The sequence below is a fragment of the Siniperca chuatsi genome, linkage group LG13 (assembly GCF_020085105.1).
Source record: "Siniperca chuatsi isolate FFG_IHB_CAS linkage group LG13, ASM2008510v1, whole genome shotgun sequence".
Classification (NCBI taxonomy): domain Eukaryota; kingdom Metazoa; phylum Chordata; class Actinopteri; order Centrarchiformes; family Sinipercidae; genus Siniperca; species Siniperca chuatsi.
The window spans coordinates 19,511,114-19,529,933 of NC_058054.1; the positions used below are offsets into that span (position 1 = coordinate 19,511,114).

Consider the following 18,820-nt stretch of genomic DNA (forward strand, 5'->3'; position numbering starts at 1 on the left):
ATCAGGGGCAACACACAGGAAACATTCCTGCCTTCAACTGAACCTGCTGACTTTCCTAAGAGAAATGTCAATAACATTCACTTAAAACAGAGTCTCTGGCTTTGGGACCCCCTGACCCCTTGGGCCCCTGGGTAATCAATCAGTGTGAAAGACAATTGTCCTTGTGCAGATACACATGGTTGTTCAGAGTCAGAATTAGCAATAAGAAAGTGTTACACATACAGTGCGCAGTTTTTTTAAAGATTTCAAAATAAAACAGCTTTACTTCCTTACATCTATAAATCTTTATTAACTCATACAAATAGTCATACTAGCACTTAATGTGATGAGTAAAAACAGCCTAAAGAAGTAAAACTCATCCTAAAACTCCCCAGAAACCAAACATTTCTGATGTTCTCGTTATGTAAACCACACAAGAGTGCCAAATCCAATTTAACCAGCGTGAGTCTGTATTAGATTCAGCATGACCCCCTCCACGGTACTGAGCCAAAAATTCTTTTCTTGAACAGGGAGCTGCCAGTTGTTCTGGTAACACGACCCTGCAGTCACCAGCAGCATGGGAACATCCAAACAGATGTTAGTGAAAGCAGGGCTTTACATTTCTCTGGAGAATAACTAAGAATCACAGTGGTAGACAAACATAAAACACAACATATGCAAGGAAAGGAAAAATACTATAAAAAACATCTTTTATTCACTTAGCTTATTTAAAATTGTGTAAAAATATATAAATATCGGTTATGATGAAATGCACAACATCATTTACAGACTGGAAAGTAGTGGTCATCTAAACTCATCATTTATCTTTTCCCTGACAGACAATGCTGCAGCTTGATTTCAACAACACACACCAAAGGGACAGACTCAATGAGAGAAGTTAATCAATGTAGGACTGTATTACATGTACTCTGACACACAAGGATGACACCAATTTAAACAGCTCTTCTCCTCTCTGACGTCTCCATGGCAACACAGCTTCATGTCTCCTCGACGTCCCTCTAAAAAGGGAAAAGGAAACGTGCATCAGTAACACACCAAAGATACAATATTGGCTAGCCACTTGCTAATGCTATGACTTTTTTTATCATCATTATAGGTTTGCAACTAACTGATTAATCTGCCAATTATTCTCGAATGATTTAGTCTATCAATCAATTATCAAAATAGTTGCAGATTAAGTTCCTGTTGATCGGCTAATTGATTAACTGACTAATCACTGTATATGTCAGACAGGGGGTGGGGTTGTTACCTGGAGTGTGAGACTGCGCCCAGTCTCTGATAGCACTGTGGATCTCCATAAAGAAGGGTCCTCCTGCATGGCTAACGTCTGATTAACAAACCTCAGCATCCCTGTCAGTGAACTCATATCCACATCCACCTCCTGACCCACCGGAGTGCACACAGACTCCATCCTCGACTCACTCGTCTGCTCGTCATCTCCCTCCTGCATCGAGGAAGCTTCCATGTCGAGGTTTCTGTCATCTTGCTTGTGCGCCATGTATGTGAGGGGGTTGAAGGAGAGGTCAGAGGTTGCTGTGGCCTCCATGGCGCTCAGGCCCTGCCAGCTGTGGTCCACTGTGTCCGGGAAAGAGGAGATGGAGGGGGAGGAGGACTCCCACGGCTGCTTGCGCAAAGCCTCCCTCAGCGTGGCCTTCAGGCTCAGAGGGAGATCCAGGGAGGAGTCAATACTGCTGCTCTGCAGCCATTCGCAAGTTTGGTGGCTCTCAGTTTGGTTAGACAGATGAGGGGCCGAGGTGGACTGAAGGTATGTGTGAGCTGGGGGTGATGAGCAAGTTTGTGTGTGCGTTGGGGAGAGGAGGCGAGGCGAGTGAGCGGGTTTAGAAGAGGGGACACCAGCTGTCTGAGGATTTTTGGGGGAGGAAGGAGGGGAGTGAACATAGGAGGAGCGCTCTGGGGAGCGTTTGAATTGGTGCAGTGCAGGGAGGGAGTGTGTGTGATGGCACAGATGCTGGCAGTCAGCAGCTCGCTCAAGACTGGAGATCCTGGCTTGGAGACGGGTCACCTCAGACTCCTGTAGGGAGCCAAGAACACAAACTTTGACAGAATACTGAGAAGAAATTCACAGATACCCTTCTATAACGCAACTTTCATTACACTCACACTTCTAAAAGAACTCTACCTTGATGAGCAGGGACTCGTTGAAGGTCTCTATGGACTTCTCAGAGGCCTGGAGCTGAGTCTGGAGCTGGGCGGCCTGGACTCCGGCTTGATTTAGCTGGGCGCTGAGCTGCTCGAGCTGGGCATGGAGGTGACTGTTCTGGGCTCTGGTCTGCTCATACAGAATCCTGCTTTGCTCCAGCTGAGCTTTACTCTGAAGGAGCTGGGTCTGAGTCTGGTCTCTCTGTGTTTGGAGGTGACTGGCTTGGTTCCGGGTGCGATCCAACTCAGTCTTAGTTTGCTCCAGCTGGGTTTTGGTTTGATCGCACTGGGCCTTGGCTTGCTCCAGCTGGTTCTGGCACTGCTGAAGTTTAGTGGCGAGCTGCTCCTGGGACGAGCGCATGGTGGAGGAGATCTGCTCAGAGACTTTGAGGAGCTGGCCTCGAGTCTGCTGCAGGGCCTCCAGCTGGGGAGGGAGAGAAAACAGACAGTTGAGATTAGTTTATAAGCTGATATGCAGCTTGATACGCTGCTCTGATAAGAATATGTTCCACCTCCTTTTGAAGTATTCAGGTAAGCCCAAAGGTTGTAGCAGGACAAGAGAGTAAACAAGGAGCACCATCACAAATATCGGCAGGAATTACCATGTTGTCAGCTGCGTGTGGTAGAGATGAGGTAATAAGAAGAGAAACTCAAAATGGGAAAAAATAAGGAACTCACACAGTGTTGGTGATGTTTGCGGAAAAAAGAGGAAAAGAAATCAGACAGAAACAGACACAAAGAGGCTCATCAGTGACGACCAGTGAGGCAGATCCAAAACCCACAAGACCTTTATTACGAGAGAGACAAACAGAAAGCATACTGACAGATAAGGAATTTTGCAGAACAAGATCATAAATTGGATCAAAGGCTTAGCCACGAGCCATGTCTTGCAGAACAACTAAAACCTGCACTACAACATCGTGGTTTCCCTCTCACCAGCCACTTTTTTTTTCTAGTCAAAAAAATCTACTTTAAGGACTTGTCTCAACAGATTTGTTTAGATGTCTATATTTTAATAGACTGATTTGATGCATTAGATGGAGGAAGATGACACCAGTCTCGAAGCCTCGGCAGCTACTGTACCTCCTTGCTGTGCTGCTCCCTCTCCAGCTCCAGCTCCTGCTCTAAAGAGGTGACTGTGGTCTGCAGCCCGGCCTCCAACTGCAGCCAGCGTGCCTCCTTCAGTGCTAGCTCCTCCTCCACGCTACACAGCTGGACCTCCTGCAAAGACATACACAAACACACACAACGGACAAATTACTGGTAGTAGTAGTAGTAGTAGTAGTAGGTGTGCAACAGATGTACAGAGCAAATGATGTCCATCTCAACAAGTATTTTTTCTTTTATTTACCCTTAACACAAATGAATTCTACCAATGGTGTGAGACGTTTCCTGTTGTTTCCAATGAAGTCTGAACTTATCCCACATACTTAATAATAATACTGCCATAATAATCTGGCAGTATCTAAACAAGTCACAGTATTTCATAACAGACGATACATTTTGAGAACAGTTTACTTGCTACAATGCATTTTGTTTTGTATGTCAGGCAACGCCTACGAGACAAATAAAGTCAGTAGGTAAACAACAATCATCAAGGTTCACTTCGGGCCACCAAGTTATGCACTGAATAACTTAAATATGAGCGATTAAATAATAATAAATTGCGAGTTTGACTTTACCTTCTCTTTGGTGTGCAGCTTGGTGGCATCCAGCTCTCTGGTCAAAGTCTCACATTGACGTTGAGTCTCTTCAAGCTCTTTCAGTGAAGTCTGAAGTTTCTGCTGGCACACTCGCAGCTGCTGGCTGAGCTCCTGGGACTCCTAACTCCACAAACACAAATACACACACGCACATATGATCAGTCTACAGTCTGATGATCTACATTACATCACATCTTATTTCAGGTAAGTGTCTGAATTCATTTAATCATTCTATGAACTGCTCTGAACCAAAGCAGTACATCTCCTGAGTAAACACACAATTTGCGGCACCGGTTTTGAAAGAGAATTTTCAAAACGGCTTTTATGACACAAGATAATTATTATGATATTAAATATGATCTATTAGACTCAAGTAGTAAACAAAAATTAGATGAGATTATTTGGCCACACAAAATTATATTGTTTCATTTTATGAAGATACAACACTAAATAAATGCAAAATGCAGGTGTGCAAACATTTATACACCCTTTGTATAATCAGGGCTTAGCTGTGTCGCTGACAGTGTTTGATTAACATTTCATATCGTATGGTCTGATGATCTCATATTACAGCTGACAGTAAACAGGCGTACAGCCGTATTCACAAAACATCTTCAGGCTAAAAGTAGCTCCTAACTGGCGGAGTTAGGAGAAAATCCAAAAATAAGGGGCGGATCAGTCCTGACTTAATACCTTCTTTTAAACAGTCTATGCTTAAGAAACTCTGAAGAAAGCTTTATGGCCATCAACGGATCACCTGTAAAATTTGAATTACCCCATCAAAGGATGAAGAATATTGATCTTTGGATCATATATGAAATTTTTGACAAAATGTACTATGTAATATGTAAAACCTTTGTTAATGAAATCTATCGATTTTACAAGATAATTTTAAATGTAATTGATTTTTTAAATTCATTTGAATGTTTAAATTATATATATATATATATATATATATATATATAATTTAATCACATTCTAAATTTAATTCAATTTGGCTAATTTCATTTAATTTATAATTTCATTTAAAAAGTGATGGAGTAAAAGATGGAGGGTAATTGGTGTGTAGTATATATGTCTCTTCTTACTCTGTATGTTTTGAAGAAAGATGGAGGTAATATCTGAATATATAACTATTTAGATTTTTTTTATTGCTTTGATATATTTATCAACAGACATCATTATGAGCCACCTGCAGCACAACACACTGTGCAATGATAACTCAAAGGGTGTTTAAGGATATTTATGTCATATATTTATGAGAGAACTTGATCCTGTTGGTTATGTTGTTTTCTCAGTGGTTCTTCTTGAAATGTCTGTTGAGGCTGAGTTGACTCACAGTGACACATGAAAACATTTCCTCACATGTTTTGCCCTCTTATTCTGTGACTCCTGACCTTGATGTTTCTGTCTGTGAGCTCCCTCTGTGTGTCTCTCAGCGCTCTCTCTCTGGCCTCCAGGCTCTGCTGCAGAGACTCCACCTTCTTCTCCATCTCCTGTTTGTGCTCTCTGATGGCCACTTCCAGCTGGCCCAGCTGAGGACGACGGGAGGGCCGGGGGGAAAGAAATTTTTTTTAAAAAACACAAAAAATGAGAGGAGAGAGATGGCAGCAAAACATATTCTGCTAATTAAATGAAAGATACTATTGTGTTTGTGCTTGTTGTACCAGCTGTGCTCTCTGTTGGAGCTCCCCCTGTCTTTCCTTCAGTGCATTGTCCATCTCTAAGACCTCGTGAGTTCTCTCCTCCAACTCCCTCTGGGTCTCACTGTGAAGCCACACACACACACACACACACACACACACACACACACACACACACACACACACTTTTATTGAATAGTTTATCAGATACCTATCTAATTAATATTTGTAAAAACACACGAGTAACTTGAAGAAACAAGACTGGGAGTATCCTCTGAATGGCAGATATAACTGTGATTCTTGCAGGGCCAAATACAGGGAACATGATTTCAGACTTTCTATAGGAGTTTATTCTTGAACATTTTTAGATTGACCTTTGGTTTGAGTACTTACAATGTGCCTAAGGGTGTAACTCATTTCAGTGCCTTTTAGTGTGTAAAGGAACTCATGACTTTAACCTAGATCTTGACAACTGTATGTTCTTCTTTAAAGAGCGTTTCTGTCTCAGGCATTGGCATGTCCCTGCTAATCCCTGTGCTCTGAAAGACAATAACACTAAAGAAAATCTAATAGGAACGAATGATGAGTAATGAACCGAAACATGTAGCATCCTGTTTTTTTTCTTCTTTTAGACAAGAAAATTATTCATTCATGACATGAGTGTACGTCCAGTTGAGTGCCTGAAGTACAACAGCTGCACACAGTGTGTTACACAGCGTATGTGATTCAAATTACCACAGGTTTAATCTGTGTCAGTGATATGTTTTAAAAAGAAAAATATCACATCACAAAACCAGAGCATATTGTGTAAATCGGTCCCAACAAATTACATGACACATTACACAAGTTCCACCTTGGATAATAAGGAAAACGCCTTAAAAATAATAATCAGAATTTCATATTATTACATCTTAAACAGAAGAGGATTTCCTCAGTAAAAATGTACACAATGTCATTATTCCATCTGAGAACAGCCAGAATAGAAAGGACATTACCTAGAAGACATACAGTCAAAGTGTGAGACTTTAAGTGGGACACTGGAACAGTAACAGGCTCCATAACTGTGTGTGTGTGTGTGTGTGTGTGTGTGTGTGTGTGTGTGTGTGTGTGTGTGTGTGTGTGTGTGTCTATTGGTGTGTTTGTGATACAATGTGGATATTGTTTCAAACACAGATGAGGATCTTATCTGAGCAACAGCACATGGATGTTGTCTCCATCTGGGGCTTGTCCCTTGTCCCTGTGCGCAGAAGGATATTTCACATGAGGGTATCCTCACCTAAGTTTGACAGTCAGTTTTTCCACCGAGGCTTGCCGCTCATCTGCAATAGCTTGGGTTCTTTGCAGAACATCCCTGAGTTCTTGTAGTTGCTTCAGAGTGTCAGCCAACTCTCCCCGCACCATCTGAAGCTGTCCCTCCAGGATCTTGACCCGCTGGACACAGTTGAGCTTGTCAGCCTCACAACGATGGAGCGTCTCCTCCAGATCCGCCACTGGGAGGGGCAAGAAAAGAAAGAAACAAAAAAGTTACTTAGAGAAAGCGAGCAAGTGAAGGAGCACATAGAGAGTGGAGATTCAGATTTTGAAATCTTAGTTTGATGTATGTGTAGTTCTGGCTTCAACTGTCTCTTCTCTGCAAAACAACAGAAACTGAAATCTCCTAGTGTAACATACCCATGTCACTCTTGCTGTTGAGCTGGCTCTTCATGCGTTGCAGGTTTTCCTCCATGCGGCTGATCTGAGACGTCTTGACAGCGATGTCCCTCCTCAGACGCTGCAGCTCCGACTCTTTAGACACCAGCTCCCCTCGACACTTCGTCATCTCTGATGTCAGATGGCTGCAGAAAGCACGAGGAGAAAAACACGTAAAACAATAATCAGTATATTCGTACAGCAATTCAAAGTCTTAAATGAATCAAACAAATGTGTTTTTGTGCTGCAATAAAGGGAAGACATGCTGCAGAAAAAAAGCATTAAGCAGTGTACACATTGCATTCTTTACCATTTGACCAACATGCAACATGTCCATTTCCTCACCTCAATGTGAGTACGGCTCCCATCGTAGACTTGGAGAGAAGGAAATCCCTCCAGAACTGTTAGAGTAGCTAAACTGAGCTAAGCAAACATGCCTTTTGATAGCACATTTAAACAACCAACATGCTTTTGCTTTGGAGCTTTTAAAATGTTACAAAAATTAAAGTAACCAGCAGCCCTACAGAATGAAATGACTCCAACTACATCAGGCTTCTATCTCCCAGTCTCGAACAAGTAAGATCATTTATATATAAACATTCATGGGGTGGGGGGGGTGTCATGCCTATAGGCAAATGGGATGTGGTGTAATCATAAGACTGTCTCACAGACTGTTGAGGCTTTTGATTGCCTTTGAAAAAGAAAAGCATGACCGCAAGAATATTTTGTCAGAAAATAGTCACTAACAAAAGCCCTATACAATTTGCATTGAATAGTAGCAACAGTGAATGATGGGAAACTACACTTATTACTACAAGTTTGGGAAAATATTGCAATACCATCAACAAAAAACTACTGAGAAAGTGTGAACTAATGTAATTTCAAAATATCTGGTATTGAATGTGATATACTAAATGATTCTGTTACAGCACTGGTGACACAGTTTTGTCTTAAAACGGTGGTTAAGTCAACAATTATGGTCGTAATACCTAAAAGCTCCCAAAAGGTGTTCTTACCTAACAGACTCGGAGAGTTGTGTGTTCCGCTGGTTGATCTCCTGCAGGTCCTTGTCTTTCTCCTGGGCGTCCTGCTCTCTGTTCCTTACCTCATCCTGCAGAGCGGCTCGGGCTCGTTCCAGCTGCTGCTCCAGGCTGGACACCTACAGACAGACACAACTTTAGCATTCATCTTTACTTTCCTCATAAATGAAAACAAACAGGACATTCATTTCATGCTTATTTTTCTGTTCTATAGTACTAAACTGGAAACCTGACCTACTACTCAAAACAATAAAAATATTGTATTGTATATATTGTAACCCAGATCAGACTTTCATGTACACAGAGGCTCCAGGTTACTGTCCTTGTACGACTCTGCTTGCTGAATGGAGACCATTGTGCTCTGTTTGTTGTGAAGGACAGAAAGTATGACCTGCTGCTAAAATGTGCTGAACTATAAATGAAATCACAAGCTCAAACTGCTCAAACCCTCAAGAAATGATACAGATTTACCACAAGTTTGTGATACGTGCAGAGTGTATCAGTAAGTTTGCATATCTGCATGTTAGAGTACAGCCACACCTAAATTTATCTGCTGCTCTTTAAACGCTTCCATTTGCTAATGCAAAGTTAAGCTTCAATAACAATGTTCAATCTTTGCTAATTAGAAGCAACTTGAGCCTTTTCCCCCCTGTTTTACTTTGATACACAAAAAGTGAGACTTTGCTGAATTTCTAATCTTAGCAGAATAAAATGTGGAAATGCTTATAGTGAAGCTGCAATGCACCATTAAGAATGAGTAAACTCCATCACAGAGAAGATGGACTGTGACCTAGTCAAAGAAATGAAAATCCTCCTGATATGGTTTTCCTCTCACCCGCTAATGATGGCTTACTGGAAGGCAAGGCAGTTTTATTTATAAAGCACGTTTCATACACAGAGGTAGATTCAAGGTGCTGTACAGAGAAGTTAAAATAACTAAATTCAAAGTTAAAACAACACAATTAAAAAGAGCAATATAAAAGAGATAAATCTATATAGAAATTAAATTAAAAAATAAGAAAAAAAGAGTAAAATAATAAAAATAAATAAAAAACTTTAAAATAGTAATAATAATACAATGATAATAAGGCCTCGGGTTCTAAAAAACCATTTAGTTAAAAGTCCAGTGTGTAACATTTAGAAGGAGCTACTGGCAGAAATGGAATATAATATTCATAAGTATGTTTTCATTAGTGTATAATCACCTGAAAATAAGACTTGTTGTGTTTTCATTACTTTAGAATGAGCCGTTCTTATCTACATAAGGAGCGGGTCCCCTTCCACAGAGGTCGCCATGTTGCACCGTCATGTTTCTACAGTAGCCCAGAACAGACAAACCAAACACTGACTCTAGATAGGGCCTTTCGCATTTTTCACGCCCACTGTTCTCCTACACGCTTGGCAGCCGAGCAGTATTCAGTTGGTTGCAATCTGCAACTTCACCACTAGATGCCACTAAATCCTGCACACTGGGCCTTTAAAAATGCTTGAGAAGAAAAAGATTTTCAGTCTGGATTTAAAAACTGCAATGACTGGGGCATTCCTAAGACCGCCAAGCAGTCGGTTCCAGCGCTGTGCTGCAGAAAGACTAAAAGCTGCTTCTCCTTGTTTAGATTTTGCCCTAGGCACCACTAGCAGTCCACTCCCCAGTGATCTAAGAGGTCTCGCAGGGTTATATTGCTCAAGCATATCAGTCATATATTTAGGGCCAACTCCCTGTAGAGATTTACAAATAAGTAATAAGACTTTAAATCAATTCTGTGGCTTACTGGGAACCAATGTAGAGATGTAAGAACTGGGGTTAGGAAGCCTTGGACACATCACAAAAATTTGTTACATGTGGGCTCTGGCTGTAAACCTAAAAAACAAAACAAAATAATGATGTTCCAGACCACAATATGTTTAAATTAATGGACAGGATAACTAAAAAGACCAAAAACTAATTATCCTCAGAAAGACACATATCAGACTTATTGGAAGGAGGTGAAAACTGATTATGTGAATATTGTGACTGAGCCTAAACTAAAAAAAAAAAAAAAAAAAAAACCTTGGCAAGATACCAACTCAGTGAGACCTACTGCTGCCTAGCGAGGACACACTATGTTCACTCTGCTGCCAAAGAGAGCTGGAGACACTGCTGAACTTCTTTCTACACCAAAATATTGCAAATATTACAGACACATCATTTCCACAAATTTCATAATATATCTAACCACAAACGCCCTATAATACATAACATAGATTATTAAAGGGAGAGTGCTTCACGGCTGCTCAACATGTAACACTGTGTTCATGGCATCAATACTTCTCTCTGTCTCAGAGAAGACACACCAGCTCTCCAAATCTAGTTTGTGGTAATTGATTAACTGAAAATGTGTTTGGTAATACTGTATGCACCACTGAGGCACAGTATAGACAGAAATTACAGGAGCCAGAGAGCAACATGCAGGTTGAATTTTTTAAATAAATTTATACTTGACCTTCCTGAAAATGACCATTTGAAAAGTTAAAGCAGAATTTTTTTTTTATGTTTTAATTGTTATTGTTGTAATTGTTAATTGTTTATGCTTTAGGAAAAAGTAGCCTTTTGAGCAATGCTCTTAAAAACACTCTTTTTTTCAACAATGCATCATATTACATAACAAAAGGGAGTCATTGTCCCCAGACTCGTAGAAAGAAGTTTGCTAACTTTTTTCTAATCCTGGTCTGTTCCTGGTCTCTCGGACACCTAACATAATTATAAGGCTGTGGTCCGTCATATGCGTATGAATATACATTTTCAACCTCTTCAGTGTCGAAACCAGCGTTGGGATCCAGACTTCTTAATGATAAAATGGAGCTAACTTGGCCGCACTCCCTTTTGTTACGTCACATCCAGTACATCTTTTTTAATGCAGAAGTAAAACTCTCTTACAAAAACAACTCTACAAGTTACTGTAGTGTATATACAGTATATGTAAATCTTTTTGAAAATCTAGTTTCTACATCATTTTCCTACACATTGATTCACTGGGGTCTCCAACTTGCAAGTTGCTCTTTAAAAAGTTACTACAAGGAGTTCTTAACTGGTTATCAATTTAATACCGATGCCTCTATATGACCTACATAAGCAAACGAGACCATCAGCGAGAAGATTGGCTATTGTTATTCTTAATGCCTGTCACCGGGTCCGATTCCCCGTGAAATCAGACGAAACGATTTACGGCACACACCACGCAGACCAGGAGAGCCTATGTTTACATTTTCCCAGGCAAAGTTTTGCAGTGAGTAGTACGTTAGCCAGTTAAAATGGAAGCAGGAGGAGATTTTTCTTTAGAGAATTTTACTTTTGACGTTATATTTTGTGGTTATAGATGATACAGGGGCAGGATCAGCAAAGAGAAAAAGAAAAGAATTGACCGAAGAACAAAATAAATAAATAAAAGGGACACTCACTGATAGAGCACGGGCGACCTTGGTTGGTCATTCAACAGATGGAGAGAATTGTGGGATTTGAAAGGATTCAAAACCAATCCTGAATTGGCTGCTGCGGTAGGGACTCAGCCTTGATATGTGGTCCATGCACTACCCGGTAAGCTACTGGGGCACCCCAATAAAATTACTATTACAGAGCAAGCAAATGTGTTACTTGTAGTCTTACATGTAACCTAGGTGTATGAACAAGTTAAAATCTAGTTTTGAAAAGGCCTTTATTATATCAATTTATTCTGTGTTTATATGCTGTATTTTCCTAACTAAATGTATAAATAATACAATTACCAAAAACTAATAACTAACTAATTCACAGAAAGTGGGATAAACAATCATCAATAGGGGCCCACAGCACATTTCTTCCCCAGGACCCTGCTGCAAATTAATCTGGCCCTGCTCCAGAAATGTCTTAAAGTAATCACTCGAAACAATGGATTCCTGTTAGTGTCACTAAATATTCTAGATAACTCAAATATACTCCGTGATGTGTTATATGTATTTTCAGATGTACATTCTTGTTCTCTTGTTTAGCGGGTATTTAAAAGAGTTTTTGGTTTTCTCGAACTTACCTGTGTTTGCAGTTGGCTCTGACTCTCCTCCAGTTCAGAGATGTGAGCAGCGCTCTCAGTCAGCATGGTCTGCTGCTGCTGGAGAGAAAGCTGCAGCTGCAGGTTCTGCTCACTGGAGCTCTGACAAACCAGGCCAGCACTGTGGAGCTTCTCCTGCAGAGAGGACACCTGAGGAGGGAGGAACAGGGGAGAAGGTCAGCCTGAGAAGTGGGCTTTGCATAAACAATAGAGGATCAAAGATAGAAGTGCGTATAAATTCAAACTGAGACAGTCTCATTGTATGTAACACTGTACCTTGTCATTGTTCTTCTCCAGCTCACTCTCATAGTTCTTCTTCACCTCCTCCATCTGCTGCAGGTATATGTTCAGCTCCTCTCTACACGCCGACAGAGACGACTGTAGTTCACAGACCTGATGCACAAACAGAAGTCATGGATGGAGCATACTTCATGAATTCTGCCAGATGTTTTTGTACAGTTAAATCGAGTTTATTTGTGTTTGTCTATGGTGACCAGGTCTTTGTACAAACCTTGGTGGCGGACTGAGCCGCCTGCTCTTTGAAGCTCTGCAGCAACTCCTCACTGTGTCTTCCTTCAACCTGCTTCTGCTGAAATTTAATCAAAATTGTCCATATATAAACAGTACAGTATATACACCTGGGTTAAATTATAGTTGTTGTGCCTTTAACTTAAGTCTGAAATGGCTCCTGTGCTTTACCCAGTGAAGGCAAAAAAGATGCACCAATATGGTCCTACATGTCCTGACCTGTGTGAGTTGGTCCACAGAGCTCTGCAGCAGGAGAGCCGCTTTCTGAGCCTCATCTCGCTCCCCTTGGAGCGAGCTCAGCTCCTGCTCCATCTCCAACACCCGAGACTGAGCCTCCTCCACAGACAACTGCAACTGCAGAAGAGAGAAAACACTGTTACCTACTGCAGGTAATATCACTTTTACTATTTTAAATATATGGTCACAGTGGGTGTTGTTTTACTAACTCAGGGCACAAATTCTCTCCAGCTCCTTCTACGCCAGTTTCTAGGTTCAAATTAACTGAAATCATACTTGACATGAATTACTTTGTAGCTGATGAAACGAAGCAACAGAGGGGTGTGGCAGAAGTACACTGGAAGTTCAGTGGAGAGAAAGAGAGCGAGACAAAGATGCAGTTGTAGATCACCATTTCTATCCTGTGCTGTTGCTCCGTGAATTGTTGAGATTGAGATTTTTTACACTTCTCCAAAGACTGCTGGTACTCTCTTTGCTTTTTGGTCATCAGTGACTGGTAATGCTGAAGGGTGCTGGCTTTCTCCTGTATTTAGAAAAAGGAAAAAAATCAAATAAAAAGGATTCTATAAGATGTGTAAATAGTGGATTTGTGGTACAGGCAATAGCTAGCAAACAGAGAATACATTCAGAATGTACAAATTATGACCCATGACCCATGTCAGGAAGGGTTTTGAATCATGACCAAATCTCTTAGCTCTTCATGTCTGGAAGTGGCTTCATGATGTCATCAGGGGAAAAAATAAGAAACATGACAAAAACGTGAAAAAACAAATGTGTGCGTGTATGTGTTACCAGTACCAGTAGCTGATTCTCCAGCTCAGTGTTCCTCAGTGCAGCCTGACCGTAGGCCGAGGTTTTCTCCTGTAACTGTTTCTCCAGCGAAGCCACACGTGCACTTTTTCTTTTCAACTGAAGTGAAACAGAGATAAAACAAACAGCTGTCAGCAATGAACCTGTAAGAACCAATTATTAGCTCTCACGCTTGGTAAAATATAATTCATACTTCATCAACAACATTTATAAAAATGACAGTATATATCCTCACTTTTGATGGCTGAGAAAGTTGTTGTGAAATACATGAAAATAACACACCCATGGCCATGAAACTTCTATATAAATTATCAGTAAGACAGCTGAGTACAAAGAAGGAATGTTAATCTACTTCAAGCAGAAAATCAGGTTATGTGCAAAAGTAAAAAAAAAAAAAAAAAAAAAAGGAAGAGACAAAAACAAAGACAGAAATAATATTAAGAAAAAGTGATGACTGTAAGAGAAGATCTGAAAAATGACCTCTTTCTCTGTGTCAGTGGCTTGGCTGACTTTGTCCAGCAGCTCAGAGTGGAGACTCTGGTAGTGGGAGGCTCTCTGGGCCATGGAGCTCTGCAGGGAGGAGATCTCCTCTTGGGCTCTGCTCAGACGCTCCTGAAGCCGCTCGACCAGGCTGCTCTGTTTGGTCCGCTCAGCCTCCCTCGACTGCAGCACTCGCAGCAGCTGCTGGTAGCCTTCGCCTGCAAGGAGAAATAAAGGACAGGAATACTTCTAGTTTTTCTATCATATTAGGGGAAAGTATATACTGTACCTGCCCTCTAATGCCATTTTTATACTTTGCTGTGTAATTAACTAAATTGCCATGTTGCATAAAGTTTCTTTTAAGATTTAAAAAATTTCTTTGAAAGGCAGGTCCCAAACTTACTTTAGCCTATTGGACCGAGACATCAACACAAACACCTCAAGTGCAAAAAAGGATGCAGAATGAGTCTCTCCTAACGATATTAAACTATTTGTCCTTTTATAATTTCACCCTAAGAAGAAAAAAAAAAGATGGGTAAAAAACTAGTGTATAGAAATTAATTAAAAGGAATATGCTGGAGAGGTAGAATCTTCAGATGTATAAAAAGAGGGCAAACCTGAATTAAAAAAATAAAATCTCTGTTAATAGGCACAGATAACACAGGATGTAATGAAGTACACAAGAGGTTTGTCAGCATACCTGGCTTTAGCTTCAGTAGGTGTGCTGTTCCTGAATAGTCCACTGGGGGCAACATGCAGGGCCTGACACACAGCGGTCCCACACCACCCTGAAATTAATAAATAACATATGACAACAGTAAACATGCCACCACCTGCGCAAGATCAGTGATAAATATGGCAACTTCTTTTGGACAGTTACTGTGGTACCAAAACCAAAACGACAGTGTGATTGTGTGTATATATTCCTCTCGACCTCTCGTAGATGCAGCAGGGCCAGTAAGGCCTCCAGGCTGGCCAGCTCCGCCTGGCTCTGCTGAGTCTCTCTGTGGCTCTGGGCCACCCTCTGCTCCTGGCTCTGGGTCAGAGTCTGCAGGTCTTCCAGCTCCTTGCGCAGAGAGACCAGTTCCCTGCACTCCACTCCCCGCTCCATAAGCTGCCGGTCCAGATGTAAAGCTTTTCGTCCGGCCTCCTCCAGCTGAGCCTGGAGGCCACTGGCTGCAGACTTGGCCTGCCTCACCTCCTCCTTCAGCTGGCTGGGAGGCGGACGAGGGGGAAGATCGTGGATACAATGTGTTAACCAGCAAAGCTATTTCTTCTGAAGGATTTGATTGATAAAGATAAATCAGAAATCCTCCAATATATTTCAGTTTCTACATACAAATATTAAGAAAACCATATACAGAAACAATGTGAGACTGATTGATGAGACAATCAATCTCACGTGCATACCTAATTGTTTGGCTCTGTTCTACCTTTCCTCTCTCCAACACAGTGCACTTCATTTCCAACTCTTCTTTTTCTCTGTCACACTCAATAAGACTCTCTTTCAGTTTGCTCTCACTCTCCATCACCTTAAAAACATAAATGAAAACACATTCTTGGCATCAACATGCAATTAAAAAGGAGTTATTAAAAAACAGATATACTTATACTGTATATATATATATTTACCCTCTTAAGTTTAATGGAAATGGTAGCTTTATAATCTTTGAAGGCTTCTTTGAGTTTCTCTGCATTTTGAAGTGCTTGGTTCCTTTGTTGCTCAGCCCTGTAAGGGATGAGGTAGAACATAAAGTACTAAAACAATAACGTCATCATGTTGTAAATTAGACATGGAATATCTGCTTGTGTTTCAACTTGAGGCCCAAGTCAATCCCTTCATGTAGTTCAATTAAAAATATTTAAATATGACAAAAGACATTGTAGATGCATTTCATATGGTGTTCATGCTGTTACCCAAAATATTAAAAGCACTGTTATGAACTGCAAACTGTACTCTAATGAAATGAAATTGTGTGCGGAAGTCAAGCCCAGATAAAGGCATCACCGTTTGCCCAATGCTGTCTTGTTGTCCAGCTCTTCTCTGAGCGTGCTCAGCTCCTCAGTCAGAGTCGCCACCAAAATGTCACTGTGAGCTGCTGCTTCCTGGCTACACTCTGCCCTCAGCTCTGCTGCCCTGGGAAACAGACAAGGATAGGCTGTTAGGATATTAATTGTAGGTTCAACTAGAGGTTGGTGTGACAGTTTCAAGAAAAAAGATAAAAGATAAAAGGCAAATCATTAAAAGTCACAATCAAGCCTGCCTCAGTAGGAGTACTGACAACAGGACAATTCTAGTATTATGAAAGACTGACTGTACCCCATAGCATTCTACATAATCTTCACACCAATTTTGTATCTGATGTATATAAATACATTTACAATTACAAGTATAAGTTGAGGTCATGACTTACTTTAGTTCTTCGGCTTGAGCCTCCAGCTCTGCTTGAAGCTGACAAATCTGCTCACTCTTGACTGCCACATTGTTTTTAACCCAAGCCCTGGGGTCTCTGAGTCTGACCTAAAAAAGAAAACACATAAAGTATATGTATCCAATACAGTTTTTGTTAGTTTATATCACAGATTTTTAATATTTTATTTCAAGTGAAAAAAATTCTCTTTTGCCAATGCCTCAACAAAAGACTGAAACAAAAGGACACTGACATCACACTATACTCATTTGCATGATGAAGCACAAGATATAGCGCTTAAAGATTACAGCACCTTTATTCACATAAATCATCTGTACAGGGTTGATTATGATACCTGTGACTTGGAGGTGGCCAATTCATACTGCATAGCATCAAGGTCACTGATGAGCTGCTCATCCTGCATGGTCAGACAGGCGTTCTCCTGACGCACACAGCCCGCCTTCTTCCTTGAAGAAACAGACTCCATCTCTACTGACCAGGCCTTGACTGAGGCAGACTGAACAGAAAAGTAGAACACAGGTGTGGATGAGAGCTGTGTGTTTGTGGTGAGGGGTGTATTCTACTATTTACCTTTTTTTTTTTTTTTTTTAAACTTTTTACCTTTATGATGTTACCCTGGCCTTGTTTATCATCAAGCATCTTGCGTAGAGGTTATCTATATTACATTTACAGCTTATAGTAAAATGGACCAGAGGTGGAAACATTAAAACTGATTTCCCTTTCCCTAACAAACACAGATTGTTGTACAGACCACATTTACATCCTTTAAAACTGTAATAATATCACTTCATTTGTTGCTACTGATGTAATTAACCTATGTAAATGCACTCTGGGGATAATCTGATGACCTACAGAGGTGGTTTGAGTGAACAAAATTTTAATTCATCTATCCACCAATGTTGTGGGAAGATGGAACAAATATATGTTCTCTACACATGCACCAATAACAGTATACAGCATAAGACAAGGTATATATCTATATCTGACTGGTTGTCTCTTAGATTTTTCACACACACACAATCTTGTCTCTCACCGAAGAGTTGGAGGATGGTGGGCTAAGACTACCAGCAACAGCACGTCTCTCAGCCGTCCTACTGAGAGGCCTCTCCTGACAAACACAGCCTGACTGGGATGGAGGAACATCAGGTGCCTGCAGTTCTTGTAAGGTCAGGCGATCAGGGCTCTTCTGCTCACACTCAACCCTGTCATCATGTCCTTCTGACTGACTGTAGGTGTCCATAGCAAAATGAGTGAAGGAATCAAGAGAGGATGAGGTCAAATACAGCATTTTACTAACTCTTTGTAATGTCCTTAACTGGTGGCTGCAGGTTTACTCTGTAGTATCTGTTAGAAGTGGTCTTGTAGCTATCAACAGCTGGTGTAGACTGCGTGTTCATGTCATGCAGTTAGCTCACCTCAGTTTCTGTCCCACACTTTGCAGGCTGAGATCCGTCAATCGAAGCAGATTCCTCAAACTGAGCACATCTTCGATTAAACTCTTCTCGTTCTCAAACATTAGACTAATAATAAGTACATGTTAACTTCAGCTAATCAACAGCTTGTTGACTTACTGAGGTTAGCTTTAAGTTGCTCAATCAACATTTCCAACTTGTCTGAATGTTTGGAAAGGTACATAACACCGACAACTAACTCATCAATACAGCGTTTCGTTTAAAACATCTGTGGCTATAGTAGATCATGGCAAACTAGCTAGCATAGCTACGCTCGCTAAATGTAAACAAAGATGCTCGTTGTATCAACAGGTGGCTAGCTAGTTAACGTTATCGTTGTTTTTAGAGCAAAAACTACCAAACGGACAGACAACGTTTACGTTTTGAATGAAATATAAATTTTGTAGTCCTTGCGCTATGAAAGCAGACGAATATGTATTTGGAAATTCTAGTTGAACAAAACTTTCCAGGTTTCCCAGTGTAGATGTAGTATAAGCCAAGGTAGCCAGAAGATTTTGTTTTTTTAGTCTCCGCCCACATCTTAACAACGCGTTGTGTGATTGGATAAGACGAAGCTGTCTGTGAAGTG

The 18,820-nt window shown here is 40.8% G+C and overlaps 1 protein-coding gene across 2 annotated transcripts; it reads right to left on the minus strand.

The window, feature by feature from the left end:
- Positions 1-269: 269 nt before the first annotated feature.
- ccdc18 (coiled-coil domain containing 18) lies at positions 270-18,768 on the minus strand. Of its 2 annotated transcripts, none has more exons than XM_044220318.1 (26): positions 18,196-18,768; positions 17,814-18,006; positions 17,115-17,276; positions 16,763-16,869; positions 16,357-16,485; positions 15,981-16,077; positions 15,759-15,880; positions 15,283-15,562; positions 15,049-15,136; positions 14,349-14,566; positions 13,857-13,967; positions 13,450-13,581; positions 13,041-13,175; positions 12,805-12,879; positions 12,570-12,686; positions 12,276-12,443; positions 8,212-8,354; positions 7,178-7,341; positions 6,783-6,996; positions 5,531-5,630; positions 5,261-5,398; positions 3,843-3,983; positions 3,244-3,381; positions 2,141-2,584; positions 1,250-2,032; positions 270-998 (listed from the first exon to the last, which is right to left on the minus strand). In XM_044220318.1, the coding sequence occupies exons 1-26, from the start codon at positions 18,294-18,296 to the stop codon at positions 978-980; spliced, it is 4,521 nt and encodes a 1,506-aa protein (XP_044076253.1). In that variant the 5' UTR covers positions 18,297-18,768; the 3' UTR covers positions 270-977. The 2 variants fall into 2 exon arrangements, with proteins under 2 accessions (XP_044076253.1, XP_044076252.1); XM_044220317.1 differs by having other exon boundaries at positions 12,805-12,882.
- Between the last annotated feature and the right edge of the window lie 52 nt (positions 18,769-18,820).